This window comes from Eleutherodactylus coqui, chromosome 8 (assembly GCF_035609145.1).
Source record: "Eleutherodactylus coqui strain aEleCoq1 chromosome 8, aEleCoq1.hap1, whole genome shotgun sequence".
NCBI classification, from domain to species: Eukaryota; Metazoa; Chordata; class Amphibia; order Anura; family Eleutherodactylidae; genus Eleutherodactylus; species Eleutherodactylus coqui.
The window spans coordinates 149,933,580-149,961,316 of record NC_089844.1 but is presented as its reverse complement, the minus strand read 5'-3'; the positions used below and the strand labels follow the sequence as shown (position 1 = coordinate 149,961,316).

The 27,737-nt window shown below is 44.9% G+C and overlaps 1 protein-coding gene across 1 annotated transcript; it reads left to right on the top strand.

Annotated features, from left to right (window-relative positions):
* The first annotated feature begins 12,876 nt into the window (after window positions 1-12,876).
* Window positions 12,877-21,955, top strand: MED9 (mediator complex subunit 9). The gene is made up of 2 exons (XM_066576686.1): window positions 12,877-13,147; window positions 20,559-21,955. Exons 1-2 carry the CDS (start codon window positions 13,026-13,028, stop codon window positions 20,773-20,775), a joined length of 339 nt encoding a protein of 112 aa, XP_066432783.1. The 5' UTR covers window positions 12,877-13,025; the 3' UTR covers window positions 20,776-21,955.
* Window positions 21,956-27,737: the final 5,782 nt, after the last annotated feature.

The window sequence follows — 27,737 nt, the reverse complement described above, 5'->3', positions numbered from 1 at the left end:
GCAGTATTATAGTAGTTATATTCTTGTACATAGGAGGCAGTATTATAGTAGTTATATTCTTGTACATAGGAGGCAGTATTATAGTAGTTATATTCTTGTACATAGGAGGCAGTGTTATAGTAGTTATATTCTGGTACATAGGGGCAGTATTATAGTAGTTATATTCTTGTACATAGGGGGCAGTATTATAGTAGTTATATTCTTGTACATAAGGGGCAGTATTATAGTAGTTATATTCTTGTACATAGGTGGCAGTATTATAGTAGTTATATTCTTGTACATAGGAGGCAGTATTATAGTAGTTATATTCTTGTACATAGGAGGCAGTATTATAGTAGTTATATTCTTGTACATAGGGGGCAGTATTATAGTAGTTATATTCTTGTACATAGGTAGCAGTATTATAGTAGTTATATTCTTGTACATAGGCGGGTAGTATTATAGTAGTTATATTCTTGTACATAGGGGGCAGTATTATAGTAGGTTTATTCTTGTACATAGGGGGCAGTATTATAGTAGTTATATTCTTGTACATAGGAGGCAGTATTATAGTAGTTATATTCTTGTACATAGGAGGCAGTATTATAGTAGTTATATTCTTGTACATAGGGGGCAGTATTGTAGTAGTTATATTCTTGTACATAGGAGGCAGTATTATAGTAGTTATATTCTTGTATATAAGGGGCAGTATTATAGTAGTTATATACTTGTACATAGGGGGCAGTATTATAGTAGTTATATTCTTGTATATAAGGGGCAGTATTATAGTAGTTATATTCTTGTACATAGGAGGAAGTATTATAGTAGTTATATTCTTGTACATAAGAGGCAGTATTATAGAAGTTATATTCTTGGACATAGGAGGAAGTATTATAGTAGTTATATTCTTGTACATAGGGGGCAGTATTATAGTAGCTATATTCTTGTACATAGGGAGCAGTATTATAGTAGTTATATTCTTGTACATAGGAGGCAGTATTATAGTAGTTATATTCTTGTACATAGGAGGCAGTATTATAGTAGTTATATTCTTGTACATTATAGTAGTTATATTCTTGTACATAGAAGCAGTATTATAGTAGTTATATTCTTGTACATAGGGGCAGTATTATAGTAGTTATATTCTTGTACATAGGAACAGTATTATAGTAGTTATATTCTTGTACATAGGGGCAGTATTATAGTAGTTATATTCTTGTACATAGGGAGCAGTATTATTGTAGTTATATTCTTGTACATAGGAGGCAGTATTATAGTAGTTATATTCTTGTACATAAGGAGCAGCATTATAGTAGTTATATTCTTGTACATAGGAGCAGTATTATAGTAGTTATATTCTTGTACATAGGAGGCTGTATTATAGTAGTTATGTTATTGTACATATGAGCAGTATTATAGTAGTTATATTCTTGTACATAGGAGGCAGTATTATAGTAGTTATATTCTTGTACATAGGAGGCAGTATTATAGTAGTTATATTCTTGTACATAGGGGGTAGTATTGTAGTAGTTATATTCTTGTACATAGGAGGCAGTATTATAGTAGTTATATTCTTGTACATAGGAGGCAGTATTATAGTAGTTATATTCTTGTATATAAGGGGCAGTATTATAGTAGTTATATTCTTGTACATAGGGGGCAGTATTATAGTAGTTATATTCTTGTATATAAGGGGCAGTATTATAGTAGTTATATTCTTGTACATAGGAGGAAGTATTATAGTAGTTATATTCTTGTACATAGGAACAGTATTATAGTAGTTATATTCTTGTACATAGGGGCAGTATTATAGTAGTTATATTCTTGTACATAGGGAGCAGTATTATTGTAGTTATATTCTTGTACATAGGAGGCAGTATTATAGTAGTTATATTCTTGTACATAAGGAGCAGCATTATAGTAGTTATATTCTTGTACATAGGAGCAGTATTATAGTAGTTATATTCTTGTACATAGGAGGCTGTATTATAGTAGTTATGTTATTGTACATATGAGCAGTATTATAGTAGTTATATTCTTGTACATAGGAGGCAGTATTATAGTAGTTATATTTTTGTACATAGGAGGCAGTATTATAGTAGTTATATTCTTGTACATAGGGGGTAGTATTGTAGTAGTTATATTCTTGTACATAGGAGGCAGTATTATAGTAGTTATATTCTTGTACATAGGAGGCAGTATTATAGTAGTTATATTCTTGTATATAAGGGGCAGTATTATAGTAGTTATATTCTTGTACATAGGGGGCAGTATTATAGTAGTTATATTCTTGTATATAAGGGGCAGTATTATAGTAGTTATATTCTTGTACATAGGAGGAAGTATTATAGTAGTTATATTCTTGTACATAAGAGGCAGTATTATAGTAGTTATATTCTTGGACATAGGAGGAAGTATTATAGTAGTTATATTCTTGTACATAAGAGGCAGTATTATAGAAGTTATATTCTTGGACATAGGAGGAAGTATTATAGTAGTTATATTCTTGTACATAGGGGGCAGTATTATAGTAGCTATATTCTTGTACATAGGGAGCAGTATTATAGTAGTTATATTCTTGTACATAGGAGGCAGTATTATAGTAGTTATATTCTTGTACATAGGAGGCAGTATTATAGTAGTTATATTCTTGTACATTATAGTAGTTATATTCTTGTACATAGAAGCAGTATTATAGTAGTTATATTCTTGTACATAGGGGCAGTATTATAGTAGTTATATTCTTGTACATAGGAACAGTATTATAGTAGTTATATTCTTGTACATAGGGGCAGTATTATAGTAGTTATATTCTTGTACATAGGGAGCAGTATTATTGTAGTTATATTCTTGTACATAGGAGGCAGTATTATAGTAGTTATATTCTTGTACATAAGGAGCAGCATTATAGTAGTTATATTCTTGTACATAGGAGCAGTATTATAGTAGTTATATTCTTGTACATAGGAGGCTGTATTATAGTAGTTATGTTATTGTACATATGAGCAGTATTATAGTAGTTATATTCTTGTACATAGGAGGCAGTATTATAGTAGTTATATTCTTGTACATAGGAGGCAGTATTATAGTAGTTATATTCTTGTACATAGGGGGTAGTATTGTAGTAGTTATATTCTTGTACATAGGAGGCAGTATTATAGTAGTTATATTCTTGTACATAGGAGGCAGTATTATAGTAGTTATATTCTTGTATATAAGGGGCAGTATTATAGTAGTTATATTCTTGTACATAGGGGGCAGTATTATAGTAGTTATATTCTTGTATATAAGGGGCAGTATTATAGTAGTTATATTCTTGTACATAGGAGGAAGTATTATAGTAGTTATATTCTTGTACATAAGAGGCAGTATTATAGTAGTTATATTCTTGGACATAGGAGGAAGTATTATAGTAGTTATATTCTTGTACATAGGGGGCAGTATTATAGTAGCTATATTCTTGTACATAGGGAGCAGTATTATAGTAGTTATATTCTTGTACATAGGAGGCAGTATTACAGTAGTTATATTCTTGTACATAAGAGGCAGTATTATAGTAGTTATATTCTTGTACATAGGAGGCAGTATTATAGTAGTTATATTCTTGTACATAGAAGCAGTATTATAGTAGTTATATTCTTGTACATAGTGGCAGTATTATAGTAGTTATATTCTTGTACATAGGAACAGTATTATAGTAGTTATATTCTTGTATATAGGGGCAGTATTATAGTAGTTATATTCTTGTACATAGGGAGCAGTATTATTGTAGTTATATTCTTGTACATAGGAGGCAGTATTATAGTAGTTATATTCTTGTACATAAGGAGCAGTATTATAGTAGTTATATTCTTGTACATAGGAGCAGTATTATAGTAGTTATATTCTTGTACATAGGGGGCAGTATTATAGTAGTTATATTCTTGTACATAAGGAGCCGTATTATAGTAGTTATATTCTTGTACATAGGAGCAGTATTATAGTAGTTATAGTCTTGTACATAGGGGGCAGTATTATAGTAGTTCTATTCTTGTACATGGGAGCAGTATTATAGTAGTTATATTCTTGGGCATAGGAGGTAGTATTATAGTAGGTATATTCTTGTACATAGGGGGCAGTATTACAGTAGTTATATTCTTGTACATAGGAGGCAGTATTATAGTAGTACTATTCTTGTACATAGGGAGCAATATTATAGTAGTTTTATTCTTGTACATAGGGGCAGTATTATTATAGTTATATTCTTGTACATATGAGGCAGTATTATAGTAGTTATATTCTTGGACATAGGAGGAAGTATTATAGTAGTTATATTCTTGTACATAGGGGGCAGTATTATAGTAGCTATATTCTTGTACATAGGGAGCAGTATTATAGTAGTTATATTCTTGTACATAGGAGGCAGTATTATAGTAGTTATATTCTTGTACATAAGAGGCAGTATTATAGTAGTTTTATTCTTGTACATAGGGGGCAGTATTATAGCAGTTATATTCTTGTACATAGGAGCAGTATTATAGTAGTTATATTCTTGTACATAGCGGGCAGTATTATAGTAGTTATATTCTTGTACATAGGGGGCAGTATTATAATAGTTATATTCTTGTAGATAGAGAGCAGTAGTATAGTAGTTATATTCTTGTACATAGGGAGCAGCATTATTGTAGTTATATTCTTGTACATAGGAGGCAGTATTATAGTAGTTATATACTTGTACATAGGAGGCAGTATTATAGTAGTTATATACTTGTACATAGGAGGCAGTATTATAGTAGTTATATTCTTGTACATAGGGGGCAGTATTATAGTAGTTATATTCTTGTACATAGGAGCAGTATTATAGTAGTTATATTCTTGTACATAGGAGCAGTATTATAGTAGTTATATTCTTGTACATAGGGGGCAGTATTATAGTAGTTATATTCTTGTACATGGGAGGCAGTATTATAGTAGTTATATTTTTGTACATAGGGGGCAGTATTATAGTAGTTATATTCTTGTACATAGGAGCAGTATTATAGTAGTTATATTCTTGTACATAGGGGGCAGTATTATGGTTGTTATATTCTTGTACATAGGGGTAGTATTTTGTAGTTAGTGCAGATAGTCAGCTAAGTTTTAGAGTAATGCCTTACAATATACGTCAGAAAACTAGTTTTGCGATCACGTTATTTTTTTTTTCTTCCCCACTTCTTTTGGAAGTACATCTAAGATGCATTATTCATCAGGGGGCAACAAAAAACACAGAATAAAGTGCCTTCCAGGGTACAGAGAATATGAAATCTGTAATTCACTCTGTATGATTGGAGCGATACCTGAATACTATTCTTGAAAAACATATGTAAGGTTTCTTCGCCACAATCTTTTCCAGGCCGTCTGGTTGCAATGTTCACGCTGTCTTGAGGGGAGAGAAGGCTGCATCAACCCAGAATTCACTAGGTAAAGCAGACTGTCAAAATGAGAGTCCGTCCTTTACTGTAGAAATGATGTGCGATTATCTGTGAATGAAACCACTGATGTATATACGCCTGAGGCTCAACAAGAAGTTTACTGCAGTGTACAGTAAATGTGCAGAAACAATGAAAGTTGGCGGGACACCGGATCACATATGTATAACCTGGGCCTTATTCAGAAAAATAGGACTATGGGAAATAATCAAAGCTCTACAGCGAGTACACCGACTGTAGGTGGGGAGTGCATAAAACAGGGCAGAGAACGACTATGCTGAAGAACCCAGTCTAATGGACAGCCTATAGATTTCAACAATAAATGTAATCCCTCATTTCCCCTGTAGTGGCACTGCAAAATCGTCTACAGGAATGTCACACAATAACCCCTTCTGAAATGATGCCGGTGTAGAAATCTGTGCAACCATGGCTTCTGCACCCTCTGATGATCAGCTGTTATCCCTAGGGGGAAACATGAATGGCCCTCCTTGTAATAAATGAATGTACTGGTTACCGTCAGCGGGAGAGCTGCTGATACTCAGAAACTCTTCACTCTAGCTCATAGATAGGAGCCTGATCTATGGTGTCCAAATGCACTAAGAGAGCATATAGACAGGGCATGTCCTGAAGGGAGAACCCCCTTAACACTTGTGGAAGGGTTTCTAAACAGAATACAGCTGATTGCTTTTGATCAGCTTAAAATGGAAAGTGTTGGTCATTTAAAAAGCAATGAGGGAAAAATAGTAGAGGGTGATGAGGAGAAAGCAAATTTGTTAGATAATTTTTTCCCCCCTGTGTATTCACTCAGGAAAAATGAAATGTCAGATGAAATGCAAAGCCATAAAGTAAACTCTCCATTAAATATCACCAACCTAAAGGGCCTGTTACAAAGGCTGATAATTATCATTCGCCTTCCCGCATTCCGGCAAGAATCTTAACAATATCGGTCAGTGTAAATGTATGCACCGACTGAACGATGAACAAGAATTTGTTTGTCTAGTGTTCAGTTTCTGTATGTATAAAACTGAAAAAGAGATTGGCCAATGTAAACAGGCAGTTGTCCACTTATGAGCGACTGCCTGCTTAACGTGAAGGAAGACTAGGGCCGGGACAATCTCCAACCCTCTCCACCTTTATTCACTAGCAATCCTTGTTCCTATGAAACAAGGACGACCGGTCAGGCATCTGCGCCCAACAGGTTAGCTCATGTAATAGAACCCTAATGCAGGAAGAAGTGCAGAGCCGCATTAAAAAGATCAAACTAGACAAATCAGATGGCATACACCCCTGGGTTCTAAGGGAATTAAGTAATGTGATAGACTGTTATTTCTTATTTAAGGACTTTATAGTGACCGGGTCTGTTCCACTGGATTGGCGCATACCCAATGTGGTGCCGATACTCAAAAAGGGGCCACAAAGTGAACCTGGAAACTACAGGCCAGTAAGGCCTCATGTCCACGGGCGGGTCAGATTCTGCATGCAGGATTCCGCAGCGGAATACGCACGTGCCAAAGGACCCAGCGTACCTGTCCCGGTCTTCTATTTTCTGCGCAGTAGGTTTTTTTGTTTTTGAAATCGTGCTTTCCCGCGGAATCTGCGGCTTGTCCGTAATGTCAATTGCAGATGGGACACAGATCAGACGGCTTCCAGTAACTTCAATAGAAGCTGTCCCTACGGAATCTGCACAAAAATGAAGCATGCGCAATCCGGAAAACAATTCTGCATGTGTTAATTGAGGTGCGGACACCCATACTTCTCTATGGGCGGCTTAAAATGTGGATCTTCCACACGGGTGCCCGGCGCGAATTCCACAAATCAAATCCGCCCATGGACATTGAGCCACCGTCTTACTTCTATTGTGGGTAAAATATTTGAGAGGTTTCTAAGAGATGGCATCCAGGAGGACCTCAAGGAGAACAGCTGTATAACTCTGTATCAGCGTGAGTTCATGAGGGGTCGCTCCTGTCACACCAACCTGATCAGCTTCTACCAGGAGGTAAGTTCTAGACTGGACCGGGGAGTCACTGGATCTTGTGTATCTGGACTTCTCCAAAGAGTTGGACACGGAGCCACATAAAAGGTTGGTATATAGAATGAGCATGTTTGGTCTCGGCGAGAATGTGTGTAAGTGGGTAAGTAACTGGTCAGTGATAGGAAGCAGAGGGGGGTTATAAATGGTACATACTCTGATTGGGTCACTGTTACTAGTGGGGTACCACAGGGGACAGTATTGGAGGGGGTTACTTGTGGGGTACTACAGGGGGCAGTATTGAGGGGGGGGGTTACTAGTGGGGTACCACAGGGAGAAGTATTGGAGGGAGTTACTAGTGGGGTACCACAGGGGGCAGTATTGGGCCCTATTCTTTATAATATACTTATTAATGACCTGATAGAAGGACTGTGCAGTAAACTATCAATATTTGCAGATGATACAAAACTATGTAAAGTAATTAACTAGAGATGAGCGAGTATACTCGCTAAAGGCAATTGCTAAAGCGAGCATTGCTTTTAGCGAGTATCTCCCCGCTCGAGACTGAAGGTTCGGGTGCCGGCAGCGGGCAGGGAGCTGCGGGGGAGAGGGGAGATCTCTCTCTCCCTCTCTCCCCCCCCCCCCCCCCCGGCTCCCCCCTGCTGACAGCCGCAACTCACCGCTCCCCCGCGCCGGCACCCGAACCTTCAGTCTCGAGCGGGGAGATACTCGCTAAAGGCAATGCTCGCTTGAGCAAGTGCCTTTAGTGAGTATACTCGCTCATCTCTATAATTAACACAAGAATGTGGTTATATATATTTCTGGTTGCAAATGTATTTGGATACGTTAGGGACAGAAAAGTGGTAAATGAGGTTTAACACTGATAAATGTAAGGTTCTGCACATGGGCAGGAAATACAGGTCACCATTACACACTAAATGGGAACCCACTGGGGAACACTGACATGGGGTTAAAGCGGTTTTCCAGGGAAATACTATTGAAGACCTATCACCAGGATAGATCATCAATAGTTGATCGGCTGGGGTCCGTCACTCGGCCACTGATCGGTCAGGGGTCCCTAGCGACGGACCCCAGCCGATCAACTATTGATGACCTATCCTGATGATAGGTAATCAGTAGTATTTCCTTAGAAAACCCCTTTAACTGTAAGCTTAAAGGGGTTCTGACATGAATAATTTTTTTATGCTTTAACAGCCATTGTTCCCTGGTCTGCCTAATGGACACAGGGAACCCACGGTTTAATGGCTGTTAAAGCATAAAAACATGATACTTACCTTGTCTCCTGTTGTTGTTGTCATCAGGGGGTCATCTCCCGGCAGGCGCTGTTCTTCTGCTCCTTCCTCCACGAGCCGCCCCGCTCCGGGATTGCGCGCATGCGCAGTGGAGAGGTGCCCTCTGACAGGAGACAGGATGGGCCGCGTCTCCACTGCGCGCGCGCAGAATCTCGGAGTTCAGCCAGGACGGACGGGCCACCCACAGCAAGCACTGCTTGTGACGTGCTTGCTGTGGGCGGCCCGTCCGTTCACCTCGGAAGTGGCTGACGGACGGAGGAGAGCAGGAAGCGGTCATTTTGACCGCTCCTGCTCTGCTTCTACAAGCCACAGAAGAAGATGCCAGATGAAGGGGACATGCCTTGCGATCGGTCCTGGCCAGGCAAGGTGAGTACAATTTTTTTTTTTTAGTGTCAGAACCCCTTTAACTGGAGCAACCAGTGTCAGGCAGCTGCTGCCAAGGTAAACATGATCATGGGGGGCATCACAAGAAGTCTAGGGGCACATGATGAGAGGATTGTTCTTCCTCTTTACAAGTCACCGGTCAGACCACACATGGGATATTGTGGACAGTTTGGGGCACCAGTAATCAAGGAGGACATATCAAAGCTTGAGCGGGTACAAAGGCGGGCAACTAAAGTAATAAATGGAATGGGCGGACTACAATACCCAGAGAGGTTACCAAAATTAGGGCGCGGTCACACGAGCGCGTATACGGTGCGTTTTTGCGCCCAATCGTATATACGTGACCATCTGAGGCGTTGGTTTCCAATGTATTCGTTCACACGGGCGATTTTACGGCGCGTAAAAATGGCAACCCGAAAAAAACATACGCGACCGAAATACGTGCCAACGTATATTCGATGGCCAAAAAGATCGTTTGAAAAGTAGGAACAAACGATAATACGCTTTCTAGCTCTGGTCATGATCGTCGAAAAACGTTCTTTCCGGCGATTATACGCTGCGGACGTGCGAACGTAAATACGCCTACGCTCGTGTGACCGCGCCCTTAGGGTTATTCAGTTTAGAAAAAAAGACAGCTAATTGGTGACCTAATACCTCCTAATAACTGTGTAGAAATATATCAGGGGACAATACAGAGATCTATGGAACGCTCTGCCTGAGGACGTGGTGATGGTGAACTCACTAATAGAATACAAGAGCGGCCTGGAGTGTAATAATATTATATGTTATATCATTGATTACTCAGAAGGGTCGGTGATTCTGGGATTATTCTGATTGCCCCAAAATAAGCCCGTCTTATATTAATTTTTGCCCCAAAATAGGCACAGGGTCTAGAGATGAGCGAACGTACTCGGCCACGCCCCCTTTTCGCCCAAGCTCCGCGATTTTCGAGTAATTCCGTACTCGGGCGAAAAGATTCGGGGGGCGCCGTGGGTGAGTGGGGGGTTGCAGCGGGGAGAGGGAGAGAGAGAGGGCTCCCCCCTGTTCCCCGCTGCTACCCCCCGCTCCGCCACGCCTCCCTCCGCCCCCCGGCGCCCCCCGAATCTTTTCACCCGAGTAGCCAGGTACTCGAAAATCGCAGTGCTCGATCGAGTAATTGCTCGAAGCGAGTACGTTCGCTCATCTCTAACAGGGTCCTATTTTCAGGGGGTGTCTTATACTCACCTAGCAGGCGCCGTCCGGGTCCCTCGCACTGGTGTCCGGCGCTCCTGCAGGCTTCCATGCAGTCCTCAACGCCGACGGAGCTTCTCTTGCTGATAATGGGAGTTGAATACCCCACTTCCAGCAAGTGATTGCTCTGATTGGTTCATCGAGCGCCAGATTTGATTGGTTGAGACAGTGCTCATGAACCAATAAATGGCTGTGATTGGTTCATCGAGCACCGGCTGTTTAGCTGAGGCAGCGCCGTTAGCATTGAGGACTACACTGAAGCCTGCAGGAGCGCCAAACACTAGCGGGAGGCACCCAGACGGCACTTGCTATGTGAGTATTGCTTCCCCCCCCCCCCCCATTTAGTGTAGCTAGGGCTTATTTCCAGGGTAGGGCTTACATTTCATGCCACTCCCCCCCTGAAAATCACGGCTTATTATTGGGGTAGGTCTCATTTTCGGGAGAAACATGGTAGGCCGAACTAGATGGACATATGTCTTTTTTTTCAGCCTTACCTATTATTTTACTGTATGACCCTTCAAAAAGCAGACAATCAGTTTAACCCCTTCACAACCTATGATGTAACTGTACGTGGTGGGGGAGGTTGGGAGCCGAAATCACTCCATTCTTAGTGGCTGTCCATTTTAAACGGCTCACAGCCATCTGTAATCCACTCCAATCGTGGTAGTTCAAGTGCTTAGATGCTGGATTCATTGTTGGCCATGGCGTTTAAGTAGCTGGCCAGAGCGTGGTCCCCCGTAAGGCACTCACAAAGTGCTGGGGGCTTCCATGGCAGCATGGGACCTAGTAAAAGCTCCCAGTACTGTCATGGATTTCAGTTGATTAAGCCCAGCCTGCTAGTGAAAGTACAATATATTGCAATACAAAAGTTTTGCAGTATATTGTAGAAGTGATCAAACAATTGCAGGTTCAAGTCCCCTGGTGAGACGAAGCTCAATTAATTTTAAAAACACTTTTAAATAAAACAAAAGTGTCAAAGGTTAAAAAAAAATAAGATTGGCATAGTCGCATCCGTAAAAGTCCGAAATGCTGAAAAATAGCATGCTTAAGATCATAAAAAATTACCCAATGTGAGGATTGTAGTTTTAGAGTGGGTTTATATGGGGCCAATGTCCAGCAGAATGTCCGCAGCGGGCATTCTGTCTTAGATCCGCCGTGGAACGCCTGCCTCCAAACCCGCACTGTTTGGTGTAGGTTTTATCGCGGATTCCTGTGTGGAATTCACCGCTTCATTGAGAGGAGGCGAGTTCCGCAGCGGAGACGGCGAAGTAATTGACATGTCGCAGATTTGAATCCCACTCCGTAAGGACGTTTCCTTACCGGTTTTGTGCGGATTATTTCCAGTTTGTGGGCAAAATTTTTTAAGTCTTGTCCGCTTTGCTGCTACTGTAAATGCAGTGAGATTTCCGAGCAGAGGGTGCGCCCCGTGTGAGCCCGCCCTTAGGGCTTATTTACACGAGCGTACATCAATCGGGTTTTCACGGCCGTCCAATATACGCTTCCATCTAAGCAGTTCCCCCCTACCGACTCTCTCCTCCACGCCGGCGTTTGCAAGGGCAGGGGGCGGAGCTAAGCTCTGCTCTGTCCCACCAATTCCCATTGCTAGCTGTGGACAAGGGGCGGGAGCTTAGCTCCACCCTCATCTAGGCCACTCCCATTGCAAACAGCTCAGAGGGGAGGAGAGAGGCAGAGAGCCGGTGAGTGGGAGAAAAGGGGGGAGCATATTTACCAATTCAGCATTGACTGAGTTGCGCTGCCGATTCCAGCCACCTGATTGGTTGTTGGGTACACACCCCCTTTGGAGATGTGCACGAGTGCAACTTCACAAGACCAGCGGGATGGGGGGGGGGGGGTGTTAAGGTTTAGGCCTCATGTCCACGGGGAAAATAAGAATTAAAATATGCAAGGGGGGACTGCTTAGAAGGAAGTGTATATCGGCCGGCCGTGAAAACACCGGCCGCTATCCGCTCGTGTAAATAAGCCCTAAGGAGCACGCCATCACCCCCAAAATTTTAATAAAAAGTAATCAAAGAATCAAAGAGACACATATACCCACCAAAAATGGTACCAATAAAAAACTATAGTTCGCTCTGCAAACAAGCCGCCACACACTGCTACTCACAAACACGTGGGGCTCGGAGTATGACAGCAGAAATACTAGAATAGAGTGAACATATCCTTCCAGCGCACTGTGCAGGCCAGAGAAAAGGCTAAGAACAATAGCGCAAATGCATTTTATTTCTATTTCACCCCTTACATTTTTTTTTAAAGGTATACACTACATTCAACGCGGTCATTGAAAAATACAACTTGTCCCACAAAAAAAAGCCAACGAAAAAAAATAAAAAAACTCTTTAAAATGTGGTTTGGAAAAAACGAAAAATAAAAACCCCGCTCCATGATGTTCCTATATACTAAAAGGCCAGGTGAACAGCAGGTAAGATGCTCCATCAGCCTGTCTGCACATGCCCGGTGTCTGATCACGTGTGGCAGAGGAAGGCACAATCACTGGCCAAAGCCGAGCTGCCATTCATTCTATACAGCAAGGAACCCTTCTGGCCGCGTAAACATCGTTGTATCGCTTATTAATGACGTCATCCAGTGCCGTCGCTCAGCTGCCGCGTCATTACGAAAAGGCACCATCCACATTGTTTCTCAGGGTTTCAGCTTGATCGTCGCAGATCTTTGGTTCCCAAGCTAAGCATGGCAACTGGCAGCCAGCCGAGAGCCGGCGACGAACCGGAGGAGGAAGAAGAGGAGGAGGAAACCACCGAGGAGGAGGAAGATTACACCTTCTTGCCGCTGGTGCACGACATTATCAAATGGTAAACTGCTTTTACTGCACAGACGGCGCCGTGATAGCGGGGCGCATGCGCGGTTATAGTCGAGCGTGATCGGAAGGACGCATGCGCACAAGGTCCTTGAGATATCTTATAGTTGTACATTATAGCAGGTTTAGGGTCCTTTTAGTAGCCCCTCAAGGCTCTTTCTTTAGTATCAGTATGGCTAGACAGTAGAAACCCTAGCAGACATGTTGCAAGAAGACATTCAAGATGGGGGCAAAAAAAACAGTGCGCCCCTAGGCATAAATAATGATTCACATGGCCTCCATTTGAGGTGCTGCATTGAGCCTCCCCATAACTGCGTTATCCACAACACCCTTCCAGCTCCTTCTAAATCATCCTCCTCACCCATACACCCCTCATAACAACATCCTTCCCCCCCCCCCCCTCCTTTCCGCCTGGCGAGGGCCCCCTCACCCCCCCCCCCTTTCCGCCTGGCGAGGGTCCCCTCACCCCCCTCCCTCCTTCGGAATTGCGTCCACCCAGCGCCTCCATTGCAGTGCCTCATCTGCAGTCGGCCATAGACATCAGCGTGTCAGCTTTGTGTTAGGCCGCTCTCACACAGGCGTTAGGAAATGTTGCGGTTTGGCCCGCAGCGAAAAACCGTGAGATTTCCGCCGGGAGAACCGCTGCTTCAAAACTCGCTCTTCCGCTGCGGCCGGCGCTCCCATAGAGGAGAGCGCGGCCGCAGCGGGGAAAAAAAATGGACATGCTGCGGTCGGCAAATCCGCGCCGCAGCGGCGGCTTCTGCCGGCTTAGCCGCAGCGGATTTGCCGTCCCGTGTGGATGAGATTTCTGAGAAATCTCCTCCACACGGCTGGCTAATCCCAGGATTAGCGGCTGCATGCGGATTTGCTGCGGCGAAATTCCGCACGGACTTTCCACGGCAAATCCGCCCAGTGTGAACCCAGCCTTAATGTGTTTCCAAGCCCACGCTAAACGCTGTAAAAACGGCTATTGTAAGAGCGACCCGGTGGTGTTTCATCTTGGGGACAGGATAACAGGATGCCAGCGGGGTACGGATCTCTCCCATGATGGAAGCGGGCGCCCCCCATTAACTACAATGGGGACAGTCAGGCCAGGCCATCCGGGCATCTTTCTGAACAAAATAGCGCGGCTTGTGCACAGGAGACGCCACAGATCTGAGCAATGCCTAAAATGACGTCTTCTACAGGGACCTGCGCTACATTCACACGGGCAAACACGATATCGGGCTGAGAAACTCGGCATAATATTGCGCTTGCCAACGTGCCATTTTTTGATGGCGAAGAGTTTTTCATTAAAAATCGCATCGTTTCTGTGAAATCGCGATCCTCGCTCGCACGTGTGAGAAGATTGGAAGCGCTTACCATTGTTTGCAATGGGGAAAATCACATTGCACTTGCATGCTCACCGTACGGCGTGTGCGGGCCATGTGATGTCTAACAAGGTCCCATTGAATACCACGGGCGGAGACAGAACTCGCTGCCATAGAGCCGTATTGTTATAAAGGGAGGAAGGGCTTGTCCCAAGGTCTCCAGGTCCACCATTTTCTTCTTCCTTTTTTTTTTTTTTTAAATTCTGTTATTCTAGAGATTTCTGGCTTCTTTTACACGTTTTTGGGCATTTTTCCTAGCTAAGAAAAAAAAAGTTCATGCAAGTCATGCATTTTTAACAAGCTCGTCTTTGTGGCGTTCTTTGGTCACACGTAAGCTGACCTAATTTTTTTTTTTTTTTACTAAAAAAGCCTATAGAAATACAAGCATGTTATGATTTAGAAAAAAACCAGCAGACCCGAAAGAAGCACCAAATGTTTGGGGGGGGAAAGCGTCGCAACCCCACAAAAGAAAATGCGCAGCTGACCTGCGGACAAAGCAATTTTTTGCCACAGAAATGCAGCATCTAAACACAAAAATACATATATTTTTCCCCCAAAGACTATTGGGCGCTGCTTCCTGGTATATCAAAGTCGCTTATTTTGGCGCAAGGTATATAGTGCAATAAAACTAGACTTTTTGCCATTTTCCGCTAATCCTATCAGGTTTTTTTTGTTTTTTTTTTAAATGGGTGGGGCCTACAATTAGGGGGGGTCGTCACTTTTAACTGCGTCTTATGCCAGAGTCTGGCACCAATTCTATAGCTGCCATCTACACCAGCGACTGGCTCTGGTAAAGTTGGGTAACCGCCATTTGCAGTGACGGTGTAATCCACGGCTTTGCTGAAGGACTCAGGGTTGGAGTTTCAGTGCCATTTTATTGGGGACAGCGCGTTTTGGAATGATACAAAATCTGAAAAAAAGGGGGAAGGTATTGTTCCGAGATCGAATTGTGGCATCCCCTGTGACGCCGTGGATTCCTGCTTCACCGCAGCCATGCTATCTATCTGAGGCGGAGGGGGCCGCAGGGGACAAGCACTGTGTTGCGCCACAAATGCGCTGAGCGTTTTCTGGGTCTCCCGCACATTCGTCTTAGGCTGCCTGTCCACTGGCATTTTTGAATTGCGTCCCCCGCGGCAATGATCCGGCGGCGGGGAACGCAGTGAACGCTTTCCATAGCGTTGCTATGAAAAGCACAACCCCCCCCCCCCCCCCCTGTCCACGATCGAAGAATCATTCTCCGCTCACGGGCGGCAAATCGCAGCCTGCTGCGAATTGCCGCGGTGAGCCTGTCAGCTCCGCCACAGGATACCGCAGTGCCCGTGGACAGGCAGCCTAACTCCTCTTCCTTGTTGGTTGGCGTCCAGCGTTTACCCGGATACAGCGAAGCATTTACTGGTTTGAACCTTCCCAGCCTCACATCTTTTCCTTTGTTCCATGTTGGTCGGCGTCCAGTTTTTTTCCAGACCCGGATGTAAGTAAGAGTTTACTTAACGAGCTGACAGTAGGCGATAACGTCTCATTTAATTGTACGTGACGGCGCGGTATTACTAGTTGCGTCCTGGCCGGGTAACACATCAGTGCGCCCTGTACGTTGCGACACGAAGGATTGTTCCGTCCTCGCCGGCTGTACTGAACGTCGTCCCAATTACATAATAACATAATCCATCTCCATGATCCCGGGCCGCGCTGAGCTAATATTATCGGAGGCCCGCCGGCCGCATGCATATTAAAGCATTACTGAGAATCCGCCATGAATCAATTCATCTTTCCACGCCAGAACCCTGTTTACTTAGCAGCGAAGTCAGAGATCTTCTATTATTCTTGGCGGATATAGATACAGCTATAGTGCCCATATTTACCATTTAATGTAATGGGAGGGCGGGGACCAACTTTTTAGCTAGCCACGCCCACAAATGTTACTTGAATGGAGAAGTACCATTCACAACACCTTTAAGAACGGCGGTACCGGATCCGTTATATATGGGACAACGGCAGTACCTGATGGACCCCATTGACTATAATGGGGTCTGACATTTATCATTGTGGGCTGCGTTATTCTTTTTTTTTTTTTTTTTTTTTCCCTGTAATTTAGCGATGCAGATTTGAACGAGTCTTAACCCTTTAAGCGATTGTCTGCAAGAGCCGTGACTTGTTGACATGGCTGTATTTGTTTAGGACAAGTTGTATTCCTAATGGCAGCATTCTGGGGTACATATAATGTGTTGTAGAACTTTTATTGACATTGGGTTTTTTTGGGGGGTGGGATATAGAAACACCACCCCGAAATTCCATCATTGTTTTTGGGTTTTGTCTTCACATAATTTTCTTATCTGGTTCAGCACGATTACTATGATACCAAGTTTATATAGGCACATAGTAACATTGTCTTCCTTCAGCCTAACATACAATATCTATCTAGTTCAGCCTATTTCAACCCCCCCTTGTTGATCCAGAGGAAGGTGAAATCCCCCAAGAGGCAGAAGCCAATTTAGCCCATTTTGGGGGAAAAATTACTTCATAATTGAAAGTTCCTACCTGACTCCAAGACTATAACCTGTAATATAATAGTGCTCTAGAAAGACATCAAGTTCCCTCTTAAACTCCTCTATGGATTTTGCCATCACCACGTCCTCAGGCAGAGAGTTCCACAGTCTCACTGCTCTTACAGTAAAGAACCTTTTTCTGTGTTAGTGATGAAGCCTGCTTTCTTCTAGACGTAGCGGATGCCCTCTTGTTACCGTCGCAGTCCTGGGTATAAGCAGATCATGGGAGAGATCCTTGTATTGTCCCCTAATGTATTCATACATAGTTATTTGGTCGCCCCTTTTCCAGGGTGAATAATCCCCATAGCACAGAGAGGAGGCGGGCTACTGTGGATCCCTGGGGGATATCCCCATAGTGCAGTGAGGGGGGCGGGGCTAGAGGTCTCCTCCCTGGGATTTCCCTATTGCATATTGAGAGAGCGGGGCTAGATGGTGAATCCCTCTAGCTCCGCCCCTCACCCTCGGTGTAGCCCTCTAACCCAGCCCCCCTCTCTCTCTCACTGCTATGAGGAAATTTCTTGGGGAACCCCATGCTGCGGGGAGGGGTGAAGGTAGTTCCCTGCTGCTGGGGAATTCCCCGCTGCTTACAGCGAGACATTTAAAACATGCTGCCCAGAAGCACATTTTAAATGTCCGCTCTATACTTCTGTTAGTCCCCGCAGGATTAAGGGAACCCCCGCGGGGATGAACTGAACCCTTGGGGCTTCCCCCTCATCCCCACGGGGTCTAACAGGAGCTTACAGCGGGACATTTGGGTTAAGCGGTTCGGCTGCAATCCTCCTAATGACTTCAGCACGCACCAAGATGGGTCAGATCCTATCTTTTCACGCAGCACGAGCCTTAGATGCGGGCCCTGCAGTCACGCATGTCATATCTTGTGAAGGGGAAGGTTTTTTGCGTGTCTAAAATTCCTGCATCTAAACATTTCTGCAGGAAACCCCTAATCTATAATCCAATAGATGCGTTTTTTTCCCCCTTTTCTAATGTGCCTATTTTGCACTAAAACAACGCTCGTATGAATGAGGCCTCGAGTTGTAATCCACACGAAATATTCCAATTTAGATTCCGCCCTGTGAACCTACCTTAGAGGCCCATTTAGACACGACGATTATTGCTCAAAAAAACATCTTTTGAGTGATAATTGTTGTCTATATGTGCCCATCTTTCAGTTTTCTGCCGAAAGACTGTTTTCAGTTCTACTTGAAAACCATCCTTCAGCAGGACCGCATGCTGTGTTCTGCCTGCAGGGAGCTGATTACAGCTGATAACATTGTATCAGCTGTTCTCAGCTGTCAGGCAGATCAAAGGGAATGTAATCAGGGAACAGTGGGTGGTTTGTTCCCTGATTACAGCTCCTTGTGGCTCACATGCTGCTACCTGGTACTAATAGGCATTAGTAGCCAGTAGTAGTTTATGCAAAATAATCGCTCAAAGGCCATCTGTGGAGCGATCATCTCTGCAGTGCACCTTAAGGCCTGTGTGACACGAACGTATTTGCACATTTTGTGATTTCAATGGGTTCTTTCAGATGTGCTCAAAATACAAAGTATGTTCTATAGGTTTCCTGCCCGTTTGCCCACAAAGTTAGCACATATTGAACTAATTAATTTAATTGCCCATTACAATGAATGGGGGCAGGGTTGTGTGTTTTATTTTATTTTTTTGGGCTCATGCAAATATACATGATTTGTGCACGCAAAAAGTGGTGAAAAACCGACCATTTTTTCCTTTTCAATTTTTGTGGTCGGTTTTTGGTAAAATACATTAAAAAAAGGAATGGTTTTGCATGTAACTCGATAGCGTGCAATTCTGATCCGTTTTTTCATGCTCTCATATAAAATAGTAGACTATTATTCAACAAGAATTGCATAAAAATAGGACTACCTGTCTGAATTAACCCCTTCAAATGATTGGGTTCTTTTCTTGTGCTAGTTCTGTCCATTTTGGAATCTGGCAGAACTCACACAGCCGAAGGGCTTATTCACACATCTGTATATTAGTCAGGATTTCACGCCCGGCCGATATACGGTGTCCCTTTCTGCAGGGGGAGGCGGCGGGCCGGGAGCAGTGCACTGAGCTCCCGGCCCCTCGCCACTGTTTGCAATGGGAGGGATGGGGGCGGAGCTAAGTTCCACCCCCTCCCGTTGCAAATAGTGGCGAGGGGCCGGGAGCTCGGTGCACTGCTCCCGGCCCGCCGCCTCCCTCTGCAGAAAGGGACACCGTATATCGGTCGGGTGTGAAAACTCAGCTGGTATACGGACGTGTGAATAAGCCCTAAGGCTGGGTTCTCGCACGACAGAATCCCGCCAGAAATCTCACGCTTTGGCCGCAGTGAAAAACCGCGAGATTTCCGCCGGGAAAGCACTGCTTCAAAACCCGCGGCACTTAGCTATAAATGCGTTGGATTTTTCTGATGCAGAGCCCAATGTGGTTGCTGGGTGCGGCCGGGGGTCACATGCGGACTTACCCCACTCAGCGGGTAAAAGTCTTCCGTCACCCTTTATTGCACTGAACAGGAAATGCAGAAAAAGGCAAGTGGGTCAACTTTTTTTCAACCCGGACGTGAGACCCTTTAGATTTTGGGATTAATGGGAAAGCCTCATTAGTTGTTACATGATATCATCCAAGATCTTTGGACGGATCGAACAAAACGGACCCTTTCATCCCCATAGGTGTGCCGATTATCGCCCCCGCACCCCTATTCAAGGTCTGATCTACGGCGACCTTCTGCTGTCTGCGGTGTTTCAGTAGTACAACAAGCAGCACGTTGCCGGCTGGAGGCAGCACAGGTGACCCAAATGAAATTCCCTATAAATATGGAGCGCTGCTCCGAGTCGCCCGTCGGTGCGTAGACCTACAAAGAATGCATATGAAAGACAATAGCTCCCATCTGGCTCGGATCTCTATCTATCGCCGGAGACGCACGTCTGCCTGGGATAAAAGTTTACTACAATAACAAGCGTGTTTACCGTAAAGGCCCAGCGGCCTCACCCGGGGTCTGCGCCCTTAATAAACCCATCACTTGTTTTCGTGCAGGTCACCCATCTGTGTGTAAGTAATGGAGGATGTGGCAGATGCAGGGTAATCTCCGGCAATGTAATGTCATGACCGGCGACGATGGTGCAAAGATGGCTCGCTCTCTGTATATAAGCCTCTTGGCTGGGTACCGTAGTGGGGTTTACCAATACCCCAGGCCTGAGTGTGATTAGAGCAGCTAAGGTCACCCTGCAGTCTTTGGCTGTACAACCCAAGTCATGGCCAGAGTTGCTGTGTATCCCTAGCCATATCATCTGTGGGAGATGCCATGGACAGCATACAATGTCTCCCAGAATGCAATGCTTTACACTGGGTCTCGGCTAGGCTGCTGGGTGCGGTATTTGTCAGCAAAGTTCTAATAGAAGCCAGCAGCATTATAAGTGCAGCTCTGGATGTGACTAGAGGATAAGGACTTGTATCACAGCAGTAACTGTTTCATTCTTCTCCTTTTCTCCAGCATGGACAAGGACAGCCAAGACGTCTACCAGGAGCTCAACGAGCTCAAGAATAAGTTCCAAGCGATGAGGAAACAGATCAACAACATGCCTGGCATCGACATGAGCCCCGAACAGCAGCAGGGGCATCTCCAGAGCCTGCGGGCGCAGGTCCAGACCAAGAACGAGCTCCTGCAGAAATACAAGAGCCTCTGCATGTTCGAGATCCCGAAAGACTGAAGTTGGGGGATAGACAGGAGCTGCAGACTGTATGGTCCCATGTAGGAGTGCGGGGCGGACTATGCGGGGCCCCTGCATGTACATGTGACAGCGAGGTCCCTCGGTCAAAGTCATTACTGGAGCCGCATGCACTGAATGAGGTCCCAAATGTAATGATGCTGCTATTGTTCTTATATAATGGTTGGAAATACACAAAGCCGAGGCTCTGTAAGGTTGTGCGGCTGGCACCACGTGATTCAGTCCTTCACGGAGGTAATGGATGGGTGGCGCCGGGTGTGGAGGTGCTGGGGCTGGTTTTCTTTTTTTAGTTTTAAAGGGAGGGTCACTGTTAGATCCCTTTTACCATAGGGGCTCTGAAGACACGGAGCAGGTGCCCTTCGGAGTGCTAATATAACCTGGTGAAAGGTACAACGTGGCCGCGTTAAGTGCGGATTTTGCCATGGATTAGTTGCGGAAGTGCTGCAGATTTTAAGGGCTCATGTCCACGGGCGGGTCGGATTCTACATACGGGAGCCCGCAGTGGAATCCGACCCTTGCCCATGGCTGGGGACCCTGATTATCCGTCCGGGTCTTCTTTTTTCTGTACTGCAGATGTGTGTGGATGCGCCAGCCGGCGCGCCGCCGCCCATGTGCAGTAGAGTTGGTTTTTTTGGTTTTTTTTTAAACTCCTGCTTCCCACAGAATCCGCAGCTCATCTCAATTGCAGCTGCGGACACCCATATTGCTCTACTGCGAATTGTCGGCGCAGCGAATTCCGCCATTCAAGTCCGCCTGTGGACATTGGGCCTGACCCTTGATGAATCCTGCAGCATAAATACGCATGCTGCAGATCTAGAATCTGCAATGTTGGTGGAAATCATCTGCAGCGTGTGAAGGAGATTTTTGACCTTTCTGAAGGCGGCCTAAAAGAAGAAAAAATTTGGCGCATGTTCTACTCCGATTCAGTTTGTTGGACGTTGGTTACCCATTCCAGGCAGTGGGTGCTGACAGAAAGGAGTATAAACGGGTAACATCTTAGTGCAGACTGGCAGATGGGTTTAATCTGTCTGTTTTTCATGCATTACAATTGGAAGCGCTCGACTGAATAAGCCCTTAGTAAGTTGCCCCTCACATCCACTCGGGTCAGCGGGCTGCAACAATATGCATTTTGGGGGATATTGAATAAATGCCCTAACTTATACGAATCTGTATGTGTCCAATTCCCTTTCCCTCCAGCTTGTTGTGTTTATCTTGTTCCGCAGGGCCTGCCAAGTCTCTGTCGCTGGACCCATTCTGACCACCAATGGAAGATCTGGCTATTTAAAGGAGGTTTCCAGGCAAATACTATTAGTAACCCATCCTCTAGGATAAGTTATCAATAGTTGATTGGCTGGAGTCCACGACTCGGGTACCCAAGCCGATCGCTTGCCCACGGTCACCGCCACAACACACGGGTGCGGAGAGGAAGCAGTTAGTGTAGTGGCTGGCGCTCGGAATTGCAGCTTTTGCTCAAATCAATGAGCGCTGTGCCTGCGGTTACAAGTGCTGGATGCTACACGGGTTGGAGCAGCTTCTACTTTATACCCCGGTATGTCGTGGCGCTAACTGTGGGTGCCTGAACAGCGGATCGGCTGGGATCTACTGCTCGGGACCCTGGCTCTTCAACTATTCTGACCTAGCCTGAGGCTACATCATCAATAGTATTTACCTGGAAATCCCTTTTAAAGGGGGTTTCCACTGGAACACATCCATCACCTGCCAGACCCCCACTGACCCCTCCTGCACCTAATGGAGAAGAGGCAAAATCCTTGTTGGTCTTTCCATCAGCTTTACTTGCTGCCATTAATGCCTAAGGTGTCAGTGCCAACTAATGGTCTGCCTTATGGCCGCACCCATTGTAATTACCACCGAGTGATAACAGGACTTGCAGATTCTTTGAGGTCGGCCCTGATGATGCCAGCCTTGCACTATCTCTTAAGACGTCAATGATTACGTTAATGAAGCCTTGATTGAATATAATTTACATAGCTGGGTATGAAAGCTCTCAAAAGAAGGCATTACCTCCGTCATTCCGATATGAGAGTGGGTGCATCAGCGCCCGTCTGTACCGTTTTTAAGGCTGAATCATTAATGCTGAGTCTGCAGCCTCGGGGAGGGCAGGAGATACGTTCGTTGTTACTGTGTATCGTGTGCCGCTCCAAGGGTCTGACGTCAAGAGATGAAAGACGGGGAACATATATACCATCGGCAGCTGATATTCTCCATCCTTATGTATCCTCCTCACCCACCTTTGCATAATTGGGGGTGAACATATAAGGGGCTTGTCTTGTGCACCATCCAACTAGCATACGGACGTCTAAAGTGTGGCCTGACTGGGTCTCCGGACTTAAACTCGGAGAATCGTACGCACGTAGGATGCACTGAGGTCAGGCCCATATGCTAAACGGATGGTGCACAAGACAGTGTGGGTAACCCCTAAATCTGCCACTGGGGAATTCTGCTTCAAAACCTCCATGTGGATTTGCCTGCAGAAGTAAGCCATTTGATGCAGAATTTTCCACGCCTTGCGTTAAGTATTGCGGAAATATTTTCCCTTCTAACAGCTCCTTGAAGATTCCTTATTTTTCTCAAAGTAACTTTTGCAACATTATGTAAAATATGGCGTGGGCGACCATATCTGATCGTCAGTAAGTCCCATAGAATGTCATACATTCCACAGTGGACAGACTGGGCTGTTATCGCATGACATGCACTGATCTCTGATGCACATCGAGTGCCTTTATGCAGCCAACACAGTTTGTTTTTTAGATATTGCCCCTAGAGGGCGCAACGTGACCCATGTAGCTGCAGGAGGGGCTATATGTCTATTTTCTTCCCATAGATTCAGGCAATCTATTGGGTAATTCTGGTATAACCCAGTATGGCCATCATTACAGCTGCTGCAGGGGGCGCCACTGAGCTCTCCCAGGCTGCTGAATATTCATAATTCCCCCTTAGACACACTTCTCACTGGGCCGTTTTGCCATTCTGGAGCTGTGATAATTCTCAGACTGCTTTCAGGTGAGTATAACACAGGCACACGTTTGCGCCCAGATCACAGTTGAGTGGCCCGACCGTGGTTTTACTGGCCTGGCATGGTTTTACATCATCGTGCTAAGGGTTTGGACCAGTTGACCCTTGGGCGGGCCACGACACTTCTATGTAATACAGGCACATTCCGCTCAGGTGTAAGCCGGCTGAGGCCTTGGGGCTCATTCACATCTGTGTTACGGCTTTGTATCTCTCTGTGTATTTGAAGCAGCAAAACAGAATTAAAATAAAAAAAGGTCCCTCGCCCCCCCCCCCCCCCCCCCCATTGATTACAATAGGTCTCCAAAAAACCTATTGTTTTTGCTTTAGCAGAGCAATGGCGCAGTCTGCAGCATCTCCTATTCTGATTTCTTGGACAACAGTCGCCCATTTAAGTCAGTGGGTGCACAAAAAAAATAATTTGCGCCCCTTCGATGACATCAGTCCGTGCTTACGTTTTCATGGATCGCTACTACGCCGTTCTAAAAAAAAACTGGTCCTCCTGGCGCACAATAGAAACAGATGCCACACGACATGAAGAAAATGGGCATGCAACATACGGGCGCACACGGATATTTACACGCATTCTAATCGGTCTGTTTATCATGGACCACAAGTGAAGATGCTGATGGAACGTGGCCTTTTTCTGCCTCCCCTGAATCTAATTGGACTCTCATTATTGTCTAATGACTGGCGCATTGTGCCGACCGGCTTCTGCCATCACACGTTTTGTAAAAGTGGGAGCAGACTGCAGGTTTCGTAGATCCCTGCTAATTACAGGCGTACAGCAGGGTGTTGGTCTCCCACCACGTGGCGCCGTCCCATGGATGCACATGTTTAATGCAGATGGTCACACCCGCTGGTGAAAGCTCCTTCACAGAACAAGCCCTCGTGTGTCTTATGCCAGGGTGTGCCTCTGCCGGAGCTCAACAGCTCCCAGTATACTGGCTGCTAGAGCATGCTGGGAGTTGTAGTTCAGCAGCGTCTTGGAGACCAGAGACTTGGGGTATGAGCTGGACCCACAAACATCGCAGAATCTGTGTTCGATTTTTCAGCATGGATGCCGCCTTCACGCGGGCGGGAATGCAACGGTCTACTGGCATCACTGCATGCAAAATTCCTAACGCAGATTTTTCGTCCAAAAGTGACATCTGTTATTCCTACGCGTGAATTTGAAATCTGCGCCGTATGGGACACTTTACTGAGATGGAAGCCGCTGAAGAATCTGTGTCAAATGGCGCTCGATTTGGTGCAAATTCAGCGCAGATTACACACCTTCAACTGAGAGGGCGAATCTGCCATGTCTGTCTGCTAAGACCGTGTTCACACAAGTGTTTCCATTATGGAGGCACGTGCCGGCCTAACTGCCACCCCGAACTCGCAGCATCATGCATCACTATCATACTGGGATAGAGATGAGGAGCCCAGCAGATGGGCAGGAACACGCGCCCGTACTACGCTCATGCGGCCTGCGGGTACAGTCATCCTTCCATCTGATTTTCAGATTAGATCATTTTAAATAGTTTTATTCACCCATCCGATTTTTTTTTTTTTAATGGAATGAACAGTCGGAGCGAAGAAACCGCAGTGTCCGCACTTGGGAGTTTAGGATCTTCATTGCCCATTCAAGTCTATGGATGCGATTAAAAAAACGGATTGCACTTGTTTAATGCAAATGTGATCTGTTGTTATTGCATGTAACCATAAAAAACGTGCAGAACCTTCGATTACATTATTTAGGCCCGCGGGTAAAATCCGGACGCAAAACGGATAAGAATTGCACCGGAAAAGAAAAAATCATTGAAACGTAAAATAATAGTGTGTAAAGTCTCCCCTCACGGGCGACAGCAATAGGGACGCTACAAAACTGCGGCGATAGGGCAGCTCTGTTCCTGTGATTGTGTAGCGTCAGCCATGCTTTTTCTTGAGAATAATCACATCAGATCGCTGCCGCCCGTGATAAAACTGCGCAATTTTTTTATTGCAAAAGTCAATAGTTTTTACTGTTAAAATTGCATTGCACAAAAATCACAAGTCCGTGCGATAAACAAGGGGGCTACAGAATGAAACATGGGGGATTAAAAGAAAAAAAAAACCACATCGCAGACAGGTAGAGCGTGCCACGAAAACTTCGCTAATGGTCAGACCATGAAAACAGCCGGCCGATACACGCTACTGTGTGATGGATGGGGTGGCATATACCCCACCGGGGGAGGGAGGAGGCAGCCCTTCCCTCCCCCTCGCGGGCTCTCTGCAATGGTTTCCTTCCCATTTGCAGCATGTCCTATCCTTCTACGTTTTGCGATATTTTCAAATTGGCCAATGCATAAACTTGCCATTTTTGTGCAATTCGTTTAACAGTCCTATTGACTTTCGTGCTTTAAAAAAAAAAAACAAAAAAAAAACACAAACACTTATTGCAGGCAGTAGTGATGATGCGAGAGTCAACTAATCGCAGTGCTGACGTTTTGAAATTCCTGAGCGCAATTGGGATTTTGCTGGGATTTTCGTGATCGCCGGTGCCATAATAGACCCAAAATTACATTAAAAATTGGTCCGACTTTAGAACTGAAGAACACACACCTGTGTGAATAAACCCGCACATCCCGTCTTCATTCGCTATGCAGCTGAATGCAGTTTATTGTTCACTGTTGTCAGCCACTTCATGCTAGGGAGCAAACTCTTATCAGTGAGATGACTGACAGAAAGTCCGTAAATCTCCTCAATCCGCAGTCTGGAGTGTGGGAGAACTCCTGCAAACACAGGGAGAAGATACAAACTATGGAGACGTTGTCCTGGTCAGAGTTGAACCCAGGATCTCATCGCTGCGAGGCAACAGTGCTAACCACTGAGCCACCGTGCCAACTTGTGATTAATATCAGCTGCTGCTATAAGCTGCCAATGTAGGGGTACTGGCCCTTTAAATGGATTATATGAAAATGTCCATTAAGGCTCTATATTCACACATCTGGGTATTTTGTCTCCGGGCAGGCAGTGTTTGCAACGGGCCGCACACTGACCAGTTAACATTTCAGAAATGTGATTTTTTTTCTTTATGTGGACCCATAGTCTGGGCAAAAACATTGGCACATGCCCCATTTTCACCCATATTACAGACCTGAACAGGACATGCAATGTCTGCTGCCCGCAGGCTTGGGCAGTCCAATGCCAATTGCACCCAAAAGTGTAAAGTGCAACTTGTATACACTGGTGTAAATAAACTTATAGAAAAGCTTCAGATTTTGGACTTTTTTTTTAATCCTGCTGCCAATATGGATTTGGGGGGAGGGGGATAAGGTCTGATCACACAGACCCCCACAAAGTGTCTCTGGGTTTGGGGGGAATTAATCCATTTCTTGCAGCACTTTATCAAAGACCCTTCTTCATGTGATCATTAATTACCCGCTTCATCAGTTATTGCCTCTAGCAATCCATAGTATTGCTCTACTCCTGCGCACTTGGTTGTGTGAAACTACTCCACCCAGCATAGAAACTTCTACCACTCTAGTGTTATACTGTCAATTCCCCATATGGCCAGCAGGTGGCACTGTGTGACAGCTCTAGTGAATTCATAGGGAACACTTGATGTAATTAGCGTTTTGCGGCAGCTGCTTCAGCGCTTCTTGAGATAGACAAATGCAAAATACACATTTTTTATAGGCTCTGTGCACTTTTATCAGATGGGCATGTGATCCTGCAGCCTACACACAGACCCTTTGTATTTATTACCTAATGTTCCCAGCAACTATGAATGGTATACGGATGTAGCAAACGTTAACTTGACGTCTAATGTGTTACGACAATGTACTACAAATGCTGCAAGTCAATTTGTCAGTCATGTTAGCGATTGCTGCATCTGTACCTCTACCGCACTGTAATACTTGTTGGGATTATAATAGAAAGAGAAACAAATA